At 41.3% G+C, this 14,139-nt stretch overlaps 1 protein-coding gene across 2 annotated transcripts in view; it reads left to right on the top strand.

The window, feature by feature from the left end:
* The window catches only part of slc39a4 (solute carrier family 39 member 4), a 69,006-nt gene that overhangs the window by 16,224 nt on the left and 38,643 nt on the right, over positions 1-14,139 (top strand). For both annotated transcript variants that reach the window (XM_080213940.1, XM_080213931.1), the window contains exons 2-4: positions 9,171-9,458; positions 10,135-10,345; positions 12,831-13,006. In XM_080213940.1, coding sequence (XP_080070066.1) covers positions 9,228-9,458; positions 10,135-10,345; positions 12,831-13,006 — 618 coding nt within the window. In that variant the 5' untranslated portion in view covers positions 9,171-9,227. The remainder of the gene's footprint in view (positions 1-9,170; positions 9,459-10,134; positions 10,346-12,830; positions 13,007-14,139) is intronic.

The following is a 14,139-nucleotide window of genomic DNA, read 5'->3' as shown; positions in this document are numbered from 1 at the left end:
GAGGATAGATTGGAGAGGTTGGTACTGTTCTCCTTGGAGAGAAGGCTAAGAAGAGATTTGATAGACATGGTCAAAATCATGAAGAGATTGCACAGAGTAGTAGGGGTCCACATTCCAGCTGCTCTTTTCTTTGATATGCCATTTCAATCCATGACTGTTTCCCTTTGCCTCTTTCTCCCACTTCATGGAAAACTTAATCGCATTTCAGTCCCTCTGATCCCACAGCAGGACTTCCGGCAGAAGAGTTTGAGAATCAGAAAGGGCATTCCAGGTCTCTTTTCCATTTCTGAGTTTGCTGAAGTCAGAGGATAGAATGCATAATTCCAACCATCCTAATCTCAGCCGGCATATCATTCACCTGGAGTCATTTCTTTTACAATGTCTTCAGTGGGCCATCATTGCTTAAAACATAATCAGTTTTCCACTTGCCACAGCCTGCTCACTGCCTGTGAGTCTCTTCAGTTAAGACCTTTGATAAGGACTTAGAGATTCTAAGAAACTTTGAATGTCTAACTGACTCCAGGATTTACAGCATTTTCAACTTTGTGGCTTTAAAGGGACAAGCCATCTTCAACAAAACTCCACCTTAGTAATAGATTCAGGCAGCTACTCCTTACATTACATGAGATTGTTTCTCCTAATTTATTAATTTATGGTTTAGGGTGCTGCTGATCAGGCCAGCATTTATTGCCCATTTTGAGAAGGTGGTGGTGATTTCCCTTCTTGACTGCTGCAGTCCACGTGATGTAGGTAAACCCACAATGCTTAGGGAGTTCCAGGATTTTAACCTGTTGATAGTGAAGCAATGGTGATATATTTCCAAGTCAGGACATTGCATGGCTCGAAGGGAGACTTGCAGGTGATGGTGTTCCCAGGGTGTTCCCTTGTCCTTTGAGTTTGGAAGGTGCTGTTGAAAGAGCATTGAGGAAATGATGGCATAGTGGTATTGTCTCAGAATTAGTAATCCAGTGACTGGGGACAAAGCTCTGGGAGCCCAGATACAAATCCCACCACGGCAAATGCTGAAATTTGAATTCAATAAAAATCTGGAATTAAAAGTATTATGGTGACCATGAAGCCACTGTCAATTGATGTAAAAATCCATCTGGTTCAATATTGTCATTTAGGGAAGAAAATCTGCTGTCCTTACCTGGTCTGGTCCACATATGACTCCAGATCCACAGTAATGTGATTAACTCTTAAATGCTCCTGAAAGAGGTGACCAAAGAGGTGGATAGGGGTAAGGCAGTTGACGTGGTGTATATGGATTTTAGTAAGGCGTTTGATAAGGTTCACCATGGTAGGCTTCTGCAGAAAATGCAGATGTATGGGATTGGGGGTGATCTAGGTAATTGGATCAGGAATTGGCTAGCAGATAGGAGACAGAGGGTGGTGGTTGATGGTAAATATTTGTCATGGAGTTCGGTTACGAGTGGTGTGCCTCAGGGATCTGTTTTGGGGCCACTGCTGTTTGTAATTTTTATTAATGATCTGGATGAGGGTATAGTTGGGTGGATTAGTAAGTTTGCTGATGACACCAAAGTCGGAGGTGTGGTAGATTGTGAGGAAGGGTGTCATAGTTTGCAGGGTGACTTAGAAAGGTTGCAGAGCTGGGCCGCGAGGTGGCAGATGGAGTTTAATGTGGAGAAGTGTGAGGTAATTCATTTCGGTAGGAATAACAGATGTGTTGAGTATAGGGCTAACGGGGGGACTTTGAATAGTGTGGAGGAGCAGAGGGATCTAGGTGTATGTGTACATAGATCCCTGAAAGTTGGGAATCAAGTAGATAAGGTTGTTAAGAAGGCATACGGTGTCTTGGCGTTTATTGGTAGGGGGATTGAATTTAGGAGTCGCAGCGTCATGATGCAACTGTACACAACTCTGGTGCGGCCGCACTTGGAGTATTGTGTGCAGTTCTGGTCCCCACATTACAGGAAGGATGTAGAGGCTTTGGAGAGGGTGCAGAGGAGGTTTACCAGGATGTTGCCTGGTATGGAGGGGAGATCCTATGAGGAGAGACTGAGAGATTTGGGGTTGTTTTCGCTGGAAAGAAGGCGGCTAAGAGGGGACCTTATTGAAACATATAAGATGATTAGAGGTTTAGACAGGGTGGATAGTGATAGCCTTTTTCCTAGGATGGAGAAAGCTAGCACGAGGGGGCACGGCTTTAAATTAAGGGGGGGTAGTTATAGGACTGACGTCAGGGGTAGGTTCTTTACCCAGAGGGTGGTGAGGGACTGGAATGCCCTGCCAGCTGCAGTTGTAAATGCGCCTAGTTTGGGGGCGTTTAAGAGATCTGTGGATAGGTTTATGGACGAAATGGGATTGGTTTAGATTAGTGGGTTAGTGTTGTTTTTTTTAAAAGCTGGTCGGCGCAACATCGTGGGCCGAAGGGCCTGTTCTGCGCTGTAATGTTCTATGTTCTATGAAATGGCCCAGCATGCCACTCAGTTCAATGCCAATTAGGGATGGACAATAAATACAGCCTTAGCCAGCAATGCCACATCCAATGAATTCCTGCAATACATCTTGTGTGTACAATGTGTGCCATCATATTGTCCATTGTCGTAGAAGGAGAAAATATTTATTATGGGTGCCAATCAAATGCCAGTCAAACTTATTGAGTGGCATTGGAGCTGCACTTATCAAGGTAATGAGGAGCATTCCATCACGCTCCTGACTTGTGCCTTGTAGATGTTGGGCAGGCTTTGGGAAGTCAGAAGGTGAGTTACCCTCTGCAGAATTTCTAGCCTTTGATCTGCTCTTGTAGCCACAGTATTTATATGGCTAGTCCAGGTGAGTTTCTGGTCAATGGTAACCTCCAGGATGTTAATAGTGGGAGATTCTGTGATGGTCATTGAATGTCAAGGGATAATGGTTGTTGTGTTGCATTTGCGTGGCGGTGATGTTACTTGCCACTTGTCAGCCCTAACTTGGATATTATCTAGGTCTTGCTTCATTTGGACTCGAACAGTTATTGGTTGGGTTGTATTTTTGTGTACAGAACATACTTGGGAAATTTTCCACATGCCAATGTTGTAACTGTACTACAGCAGCTTGGCTAATGGTGTTGCAAGGTTTGGGGCACAAATCTTCAATACTTCAGTGGAATGTCAGGTCCCATACCCTTTGCAGTATCTAATAATTTTAGCTGTTTATGATCTGTAACAACCCATAACTTGATGGCAGAAAAATGCAGGAGAAAAAGTAGGATAGTGGTACTGATTGTTTAGTTTTTTCAGAGGGCAAGCACAGGCACAATGGGTTCGTTGATGCTGCACATTTCTATGAAAGTTTGCAGGTTCTACATCAATTGCATTGTGATTTGGACAAAAAGGAGAATTCTTAAATTAATGGCAGTCTTATGTTTCTGGCAAGATAAGGTTTGGGTATCTATGGGAATGACACCGTGAATAGAGTGAACATAAGAACTCGGTGCAGGAGGTAGCAATTCAGCCCTTGTGCCTCCTCCGCCATTCAATATGATCATGGCTAAAGTTTTAAAGTTTATTTATTAGTCACAAGTAGGCTTACATTCGCAATACAATGAAGTTAATGTGGAAGTCCCTTTGATCTCATTTTGGCCTCAACTCCACTTTCCTGCCCATTCTCCATAATCCTCCAACCCATTACTAATTAAAAATCTATCTACCCCCTTCTTAAATCTGTTTATTGATCTAGCATTCACTACACCCTTGGATAGAGAATTCCACAAATTCACAACCCTTTGAGTGAAGTAATTCCTCCTCATTTCTGTTTTAAATCTGCTACCAAAAAGTTTCAGACAGACCAGAGAGTGCCTTTCACCGAGTTGGTGATTCTCCAGCAGCAGTTTGGTGTGTGTCCTGCATCATGGAGCTGCTTGAGGTGAAAACCACCTTATCTCGCTCCAGAACTTCTTTACAAAGGCATATTCCACAAAGGGTGGGCAATGGTTTCTTCCCCACCAAAGTCACCTGTCAATGGTGTGAGACTCTGGTCATGTAGGTAGGATGAGACAGGGAGGGCCTTTTTCCTCACTATCCCTTTGCTTAAAACTATGCCCTCATGTCGTAGAATGTCCAACAAGGGGAAACATCTGCTCTACATCTACCCTGTCAATCTCCTTTGGCATCTTACATATCTCAATTAGATCTCCTGCTATTTAATGTTCATGTTAATAATAGGGTAGGGTTGAAGTCTCCTGCCAAGTGGCAAGTACATTTGATATGCTTGTGCAATTTTTCAATGTACAATTTCCTGGTTGTACTATTGAGCCAGATCTTTTTGGAAGAGTAATTGTATTTTACTGACACATGCCTTTATTCACATGCCAATCTGCAGATATCTCAAAGGACTAAGAGTCATGCCATGCTGTGAAAACCTACAGAACTTGTTGAATGGCTTATGCCAATCTGATTTTGTTTCGTGCAAATAGAATTTCATTGTTTATCTCCCTGTTATTTTAATGAACCTCTTGGATTTGTACATTAGTCACCCTTCAATTCACCTTTGTCAAGTCTGATAATTAATAGCTAAAGTGCATTGTTAACCACGTGATGACTTTTAATGCAATGGCAATCAAGCTCTTGGCTTGGAAAAGCAATTTCTAAACTAGTCAATCTCATTCCTGCATTAAGTTAATTGTTAGAAATTTCCAAAATGTCAAATTTAAATGTCAAATTTGGAGAGTCAAGATCTATTTAGGGATATTCAGCACAGCATTTTGTGTGGGAAGTCATGTCTGACAAATCTTTTAGAGTTTTTTGAAGAAGCATCCAAGAGGATGGATGAGAGTAGGGCAGTAGATGTTGTCCATATGAACTTTAACAAAGCCTTTGACAAGATCTTGCATGATAGGCTTGTCTGGAAGGTTGGAACATAAGAAATAGGAGCAGGAGTAGGCCATCTAGCCCTTCGAGCCTGCCCCGCCATTCAATAAGATCATGGCTGATCTGTCGTGTCTCAGTTCCACATTCCCGCCCTCTCCCCATAACCCTTAATCCCCTCGCTTATCAAAAACCCATCAACCCGCGTCTTAAAAATATTGAGCAAGGCAGCCTCCTAGGTCACATGGGATTTGGGTGAGCTAGCTAATTGGATTCAAAATTGGCTGGATGGTAGGCAGCAGAGGGTGATGGTCAGTGGTTGTTTCTTGGACTGGAGGCTGTGACTAGTGGTGTGCCTCAGGAGTCAGTATTTGGACTCTTGTTATTCATTATGTACATAAATGATTTGGATGTGAATGTTCAAGGTATGGTTGGTAATTTTGTGGATTATACTCAATTAGGAGGTATTGTTGATAGCGAAGAAGATTATCAAAAATTGATAACCTTCAATGGGTGGGGGGTGGCTGAACTCATGGAATCTTCCACTGTTCAGCTCATTAATTATGCATTCATGTGCAGCACATTGAATCTCGTGACAGAGATAGCCTCCCCGCTGTTACCTTGTGAGCTTGAAGGGCCAGGCACCATATTTAAAGGGTGCTGGGAATGCCTCACACCATTCTCCTATCTGCCATGTTTCCCTCTGTGCCGGATTTGAATCTAGTTCTCCATTATTTTAGCTCCTAACTCAATTGTTAAATCTCATTGGTTGGTCTTGCCGTTCACCAAGGCGTCATGTTGCCCTCCCATCCATTGACAATTTGCACGTTCAGCAAGGTACAACACACAATATTTTTGAATTGATTGATGCAGAAAAGCTGACCTAACAGCATGACCTGAGATGCCCTGTTCCAGCAAGATCCAGTCCATTCAGATTGTCTGTCTGTATGGCATGCAAAAAACAATACTCTTCACTGTGTGCTAATACATGTGACAATAATAAATCAAAATCCATCTAGTTTAATTGCTATGTTTATTTTTGTACATTCATGGGATGCAGGTATTACTTGCAAGACCAGCATTTGTTGCCCATCCCAATTGTTCGCGAGAAGTGGGTAGTGAGCAGATATCTTGAATAGAACAAAGTGGCTAGGTCAATTCAGAGCACATTCAGCAAAACTGTTACTAATGTGACATTATATGTAAAACAGCGGATTTCCTAAACAACATTAGTGCATGGGATGTGTTATTATAACACTCCAATAGTTTGTGGCCACCATTACTCAGTTAGTACTTGGATCACCTCAATCGTGATAATATTTGCAGGGAATTTCTTGAATAGGGCAAAGTGGATTTTAAGTTTCTGTGGCCAGCTGCATTTTGAACTTTGTATTTCCATTGTCTATTTTTCCAAACATGAGACACTTCTTAAGCTAAGCATTCTTGCACTGTCAATTTTTCATAGTTTCAGTAAATCCTCTTGCCCTAAAAGCCTGTATAATTCTCAGGTAGGTTTACCTTGTCAAGGTGACTTCTATACCTTCTCTGTCTACTGTAGAACAATCTCCATGTGCCTGATTACTGCAATTCAATTACATAATAAAGTTTTGTTGGATTTGAACCCTGTAATTAATATTGCAATATGCATACATTATGAAATTCACCAAGTTAATGAACAACTATGAAATACTGGACATAAAGTTGCATTTGCAGGTGAAACATTTCTAAGGTGAAACTTACCCTGCTTTGCAGGATGTGGGTGGCACCAGATAATTATTTAATTAGCTCAGAATATTTCATCAAATCAGAAGTCTAATTTTGGTTAGAACGCACTTGAAACACTGAACAGTTCTGGTCTATATGTTGCATACCGGAAACACAATATATAGCATGAGTGCTGGAGGAAATGCAGAAGAGATTTCCAAGATGATATCAAAACTAAGAGGACATTACAGGCTGTCCAACCTTTTTACTTGGGAGGTCCTGTTTCCCATTTTCTTCTCACTCAAGGGACTGATGAGAAAATTTCAGAAAGATAGTTTGGCACAGCATTAGACATGAATTTCAAAATAAAGTTGAGACATGAAGAAAAGAGCAATTTGATGAGGGGAAAAAAATGAAGCAATGACAAAGCAATAAATTGATAATTGTTTTTGAATCATAGAGTCCTACAGAGCTGAAGAAGGTCATTTAGCGGATCGAGTCTGCACTGACCACAAGCCCACCCAGGCCCTATCCCGCAAAACCCCATGCATTTACCCTAGCTAATCCCCCTGACATTAAGGGTCAGTTTAGCATTGACAATCCACCTAAACCGCATATCTTTGGAGTGTGGGGGGAAACCCACACAGACACAGGGAGAATGTGCAAACTCCACACAGACAGTGACCCAAGGCCGGGAATTAAGCAGTGCTAACCACCGTGCCACCATTAAAGAGCATTAAATGAAGATCATCATTAGAATGTGAGAGGCTCACTCTCAATCTCTTGATACAGACTCATCAACCATATGAGTGGGTTTGATTGTTGGTGGCTGGAGGTAAGGGTGAGTATGAATCCTGAGACTGCAAGTGAGCTAGAGACACACTCACTTCACTGCTTCCCCCACACTTAACACAGTCATTCACTTACTGCTCCCCCATACTTACACATTCTCCCCTGTACTCGTTCCCTCTTTCCCCCTTACTTCTTCGCTTGCTCACTCTCTCCCTCAGTTCCACATGTGTTCACTCACTTCCACACACACTAACTTACTCACACACTCTCTCTTCCACACCCCTAGACCCCTAGAGTCTTTTCATCCTGGCCACTTATCTCCCAAGCCCAAGTTTTTACCATTGCATCCAGTCTCCACTGGCTCTACAATGAATCTCTCCTCCTCCCTCCCAGCCCAGCATGGAACGAGTATCCCTGTCCCCCCACATTTTTTCCACAAAAAGCACCCTCTTAGCCTTATTTTAAAATCTTTAATTAAAAACAGAAAACAAGTGCCAAGTCACCACTGTCGAGCTGGGAGAAGGGTAAAACCTTTATAGCGTAGCCTTTGGCTGCATTCTGTCCCAGATAGGCCTGCCTGCCTCTGGGTACCAGCAAACAGACTGCCTCCCTGCTGATGTGGGGAAGTTGAAAATCTCCGCTGTCCTCCTTAATCCTTGTTTACAAGGTTCTTTTTCTGGCATTGGTGGTGCCCCAAAATCCAGCCTTAAGTAACGATACAAGAAGAGTGATATAGTCTTTGGTTTAGGCTTTCTGCTGAAGTCATTCTGCCTGCTGCATTGATAAAGACTTTCACCCATTTATTTTACATATGTCCATGACTTTATTAAAATGACACACAATGGAACTTCTACCCTCTTGATGCAGACTCTCACACACACACACAGATATTTACACATGTAAATATATATGTATCTGCATGCATTCATTCATCCCAAAGTCCCATAGGCATTTACATCCATTAGAGAGAGACAATTTTTGGCAGTCTGTAACTCAAGCAGCGTCACTCCACAAGCATGGGGGAAGGAAGCAGGGTCTCCATAAACTACCACAGTCGGTACAAGGATCGAACCCCACTGGATCACACTCTAACCCTCTAATCAATTAAGCCAACCTACCCCATACAAAAACACAAATCACATACGTATAGTATTAAATATGCACTGGCTGGATGAGCGTTTTTTTCCCATCCCTAAAAGCATTTAAAAGTCAACCATATTGCTGTGGATGTGGAGTCACATGTAGACCAAACCAAATAAGAACTGCAAATTTCCTTCCCCAAAGGATATTAGTGAACCAGATTGGTTTTTCAACAATTGACAATGGTTTCATAGTCTTCATTGGATTTTTAATTCCCGATTTTTATTGAATTCAAATTTCAGCATCTGTTGTGGTGATATTCAAACTCTGGCCGCCAGAGCATTGGGTCTCTGGATTACTAGTCGAGCGACAACACCACTTCACAATTGCCTTCCCTGTACATAGTTATAAGAATGTTCAATAAAAAGTTAAAGTTTACCAACAGCCTTGCCTCCAGCAGTTTCTATCAAGCCTGGCCAAGGACAACCGAAGCTAAAGTGCACAACAATGATAACAGAATGTGAAAATATGCACAAATATATAAATGCAGACACAATATATATAAGTGCACATAACAAATATACACATATATACTAATGCACATTTATGAACAAATACACACAGATGTACAAATTACACAAACACACAAATATGGATTTATGTACATTATAGGCATTAATGCAAACACACATACGTCATGGTAGATGAGAGCATCTCCTTTAATTAAAAAAACTGCTTGATTTCTCCTTGTTTACAAGCCTCTTCCCTCTATTTTCTCTCAACCAGTGTTTCTCAGTAAATGACTTTTTTGAACTCGCCAAGACGAATAGGACAAAAACACTGATGTCTGATGGCTTTTTCCGAATTACTCCTGGATTGCTGCTTTTCCTGAGTAATCCACAGAAAGAATGCAAGGTCATACAGTCTGGAGGATGGAACAAAGCAACGGTTGCATTCACAGAGAGCCTGGTGATGAAAAATAACATCAACCAAATTCCTGACGCCACCCATCACCAAGTAGAAGAGTTACTGGAGACGATACAGAGGAACTATCTGACAGTGGCCAAAGGTCAGGTAAGTAGGGATTGGCACTTGATGCCTTTTTTCTTTTTAACTATTCAATCAGTTAGTCATTGTAACCTTGAACACTATACCATACTAAAACCATTAGCAGGGCTGCACTTTGTGTGAACCAACTTCGAACCTTAAATGATTGACTAGTTAAACAGTCAGTAAAGCATTAAGATAAATTCAAGAGATCAATGGCTCATTTAAATTGAGGCAAGATTATAGCAAGGGGATAATCACTTCCATTACTGCAAAGTTTTATCAGTTCCTGCAGATCACAGGCTTCAGGCAACACATTTTTAAATTGTATTAGTTAGAATGTCAGCACAGAAGCAAACCATTTGACTAAGCTTGTCTCTCTTGGTCTTTATATTTTGCACAAGCCTCTTCTTACACCTCTTCATCTATTATCTCATTGGTTAGTGCTGAGCATGTATTTCACTATTGTAAAGCACGGTGGAACATAATTCCAACATTGTACACCTTCAGTTAAATTACATCTTGATCCCAAGACTTGATTGTTGAGTTAATTAAATGCTGAGAATACGCTTTTAACTCATATCAGCAAATAATGATAGAATAGAGCAGAATTTGTCAACACAAAACTAGCATAGAATTGAAAAGATTACCAGAGTAGTTAGGAACTAGTTATGTTAGTTAATGATTTTCTTTCTAACTACAGCCCTGTGTCGATGTGTCTCAAATCTTAGAAGAGTCTAAACTGGGTACTAATGGAATGACAGAAGATGATGTTGGCCACTTTTCTGCTATTGTGCTTTACCATGTTCTTCAAGGAGATTGTATCCTCCAACACTTACTGCCCGGTCCTGAATACTTTGTCGATTTTATCTTTCATGTGTACCATAATGATTCGGCAAACATCACCAGAACCGGTAAGGACAACATTCTCCCATTCAGTTTTCGGTTAGTTAGCAGTGAGAGCAGGATTTGTGCATGAGGATAGGGAGTGAGCAGGTAATGCCACTGGAGTATTAAAGGCCACTGGGCCTCACTGGCATTTCACAGCACCAATTCCTATTTCAGTTGTGCTGTACCTGGATTGGGAGTTTCTGATATTTATACTGGTACTCCCATGTCAAGAGAACTAAAATTCATTTCCTGGGTTTTATAATTAGAAAGATTAACAGAAGTACTGCATTTATATTCAGCATTTGGCTGTAGCATTATTGATATTGGAAAAAAGCAAATTACTGCGGATGCTGGAATCTGAAACCAAAAGAGAAAGTGCTGGAAAATTTGAGCAGGTCTGGCAGCATCTGTAATGAGAGAAAAGAGCTGACATTTAGAGTCCAGATGACCCTTCGTCAAAGCTGATGTTGATATTGGAAATGTGGCACAAATTAAAGAAAGCAAAAATGAGTAATGATAAAAGGGAATATAACAGAAAATGAAATATTTGAAAGGGGAGGGATCTGGGAGACAAAGAATCAGCAGAGGCACAATGGGATGAATAGTGTCTAAGATTTTATAATTCTATAAAGTCATCTGCAAGTGATAATACAAATACTGTGACTTGGCTGCCACTGGAAGGTAAGGGAAATGGGAACTTTTCTAAATCCTACAGTATCAATATTTAGCATCAACATCCATTTCCAGTACCTTAAATAATTCATTGACTCTTGTCCTGTTCAGCATTTAGCCCTCAAACAGCATCACTAAAATGGATTATTTGTTCATTTATGTCATTATTGGTTTTGAACCTTGCTATTTGCAATTTTGGCTGCCACATTTCTTTCCTTGCAAAAATACCAAACAAAAGATATAAATGCCAAACAAGAGATAAGCTAAAGGAAAGAGATAAGCAAAGATAAACATGGATCACTTACAGGAAGAAACAGGAAATTTCTAACACGGAACAAGATACTTTGTATCTTCGCTCCCCTTGCCAAGTGAGTGCAGCTTCAACATTCATCCAGGACTATTGATTGATTGATTGGCACTCCATTCACCATTTCAAAATTCACTCTTCCCACAACTGATGCCCAGGGCCCATTGTATGACAATCTACATGGTGTACTATAGCAACTCACCAAGCCTCTTGCAATAGGACCTTCCAAACTTCCAATTTCTACCACCTAGAAGGACAAGGGCAGCAGATACTCAATCACCTGCAAGTTTTCCTCCAAGCCACACACCATCCTGACTTGAAACTATATTGACCTTTTCAGTGGTACAGTGGTTAGCACTGCTGCTGCACAGCACTAGGAACATGGGTTCGATTCCTGGCTTGGGTCACTGTCTGTGCAGAGTCTGCACGTTCTCCCTCTGTCGGCGTGCGTTTCCTCTGGGTGCTCCAGTTTGCTCCCACAGTCTAAAAGACATGCTAGTTAGGTGCACTGGCCATGCTAAATTCTCCCTGTGTACCCAAACAGGTGCTGGAATGTGGTGATTAGGGGATTTTCACAGTAACTTTATTGTAGCGTTAATGTAAACCTACTTGTGACACTAATAAATAAACTTTAACCTTAACTTGATTGTCTCTGGGCCAAAATCTGAATCGCCCTTCCTAACAGCACTGTGGATGTTCCTGCAGCGCATGGACTGCAGAGGTTTAAGAAGGCAGCTCACTATCACCTTTTTGAGGGCGATTAGGGTTGGGCAATAAATGGTGGCCTCGCCAATGGTGCCCATATCCCATGAAAGACTACATTTTAAAAAAGGAAGAAGACTCAAAAATCATTCTGGAAAGTGTGGAGAAACATGGGGCTAATGAGAAATTAGAATTAAATGATAGAACAAGAGAAATTATTGGGAATAAATGTTGACGACTCTTCTGGACCTGATGACAACATCCTTGGACTTAACAAGGGGTAGATGCAGAAATAGTGGTTGCATTGATCTTCCAGATTTGCCGAGATTTGGAATGGTCCCACAGATTGGAAAGTGGCAAACATAATCCTGCTTTTCAAAACAGCAAGGTTAAGAGAAAACAGGCCAGACAGCATGCCACCAGGAGTGGGGAAAATGATGGAATCTATTATTAGGAATAATAGGAAGAAGGGACAGGTAGACGGTGTGGGAAGATGAAGTTGAGATAGACGATCAGTCATAATATGGAATTGGTAGAGGAAACTCATGGTGATGAATAGACTAATCTTGATTTTTCTTATGATTCCATAAGGGCCAAAACAGTTTGTTTTCAAAAAGGAGTTAGACATAGCCCCTAGGGATTAAAGGACAAGCAGGATCAGGCTACAGAGTTGGATGATGAGCCATAATCATATTGACTGGTGGAGCAGGCTCAATGCACCGAATGATCTGCTCCTTGTTTATATGATACCAAATGGGCCATGAAGTGCTTTTGCAGAGTGTGAAAAGGGTTATATAAATGCAAGTCATTCTTTCTTTCCATTTCAGAGCTTGAAAAGTTGATGGTTAAAATTGGTCTGCCTCATAATAAATATGAGGGTTCCACAGATCATGGGCACGAAGAAGCCCATGGGGATGAGCACCATCATGAGCAAGATCACAAGAATGTGCTATCTAAAAGTCTGGAGGAGGACGCCAACATGACCACCAGTCACTGGGACACGGTAACACTACACTCCTTTGGTTACTGTCTTTATTAATTGCTGTTATAGATCTGACAGAAAATCTAGACTCAGCTAATTCAGGGTTCAGTGGGATGATCCTACATTCCCTTGAAGTTGGACATATCAGGTCACTCAGCTGCCCCTGAATTACATACTCAGTACAGGAGATATATAGACCAGGAAGTTCCAGTGTGAATATCTGACCTGGGCTGAGTCACAGGACCTGATCCAAGGCAGTGTTTAAGGGATGCTAATAAATAAACTTAAAACTTACATTTGCCCCATGTCCCGAGGTTGAGGAGAAGAAAACTTAGTCAGTATTTCCTCCCTGACTGCTACGCACTCTGCTAGTAGTGCATCTAAAAGCGCGAATAGAGAGTGAATATACCATAGCTTGCTGCCGTCTCTGGTGTACTCACTGGTTTCACCACAAAACTGCAGGAGTAAGGGATTATTATTTATGCTAGTGTACAGAAATCATTTTAATATATTACTGAATGAGCCAGCCACCACTAATGCAAATTGAAGTTATATTTTCATTACAGTTACTGAACTTGAACAGGCTTTGCACAACTTCAATTTGACACTTTTAAACAAAACCCACATTCTTAGGAAGTGCTCACTTCCTCATTACTGCATTTATCAGAGCATCCTTTGCACCAAAAGGTTTTGGGGTGGTTTCAACAACTGATCTGGCACGCCAGCTTAGTGCTGATATCTAACAACAACTTCCAATGACTTCCCTACTTCTGCTCAACCAAAGTTTTGAAGGCTTGCTACACAGCAATATGGGCAAAGTTTTATCTGAAATGTAAGTAGATGCTGGAGATCTGACATAAAAACAGAAGGTTCTCCCCTACACTTGGGAGACCAAACACAGTCTGGGTGACTACTTTGTGGAACATTTCCACTTAGTTTTGGAACATGACTCTGATCTTCCATTTGTTCTTAGGCTCACATTTCTGTCCTCAGCCTCTGCACCCAACATTGTGTTCACCAACTTCAAACCATGAATTCTGTCCACCATTTTGATTTATGGGCCTCCAAGTGCCAATCTGCATCTTGTTCTCATTTTATCTCTCCTTCATTCTGCTATTAGCACCTACTCTGGACTAATGCTTTGTGTCTTTAGT

The sequence above is a fragment of the Carcharhinus amblyrhynchos genome, chromosome 2 (genome assembly GCF_965287045.1).
Source record: "Carcharhinus amblyrhynchos chromosome 2, sCarAmb.v2.hapA, whole genome shotgun sequence".
Lineage (NCBI taxonomy): Eukaryota > Metazoa > Chordata > Chondrichthyes > Carcharhiniformes > Carcharhinidae > Carcharhinus > Carcharhinus amblyrhynchos.
The sequence above is the reverse complement of the archived record's forward strand: the minus strand, read 5'-3'. Positions and strand labels throughout refer to the sequence as shown.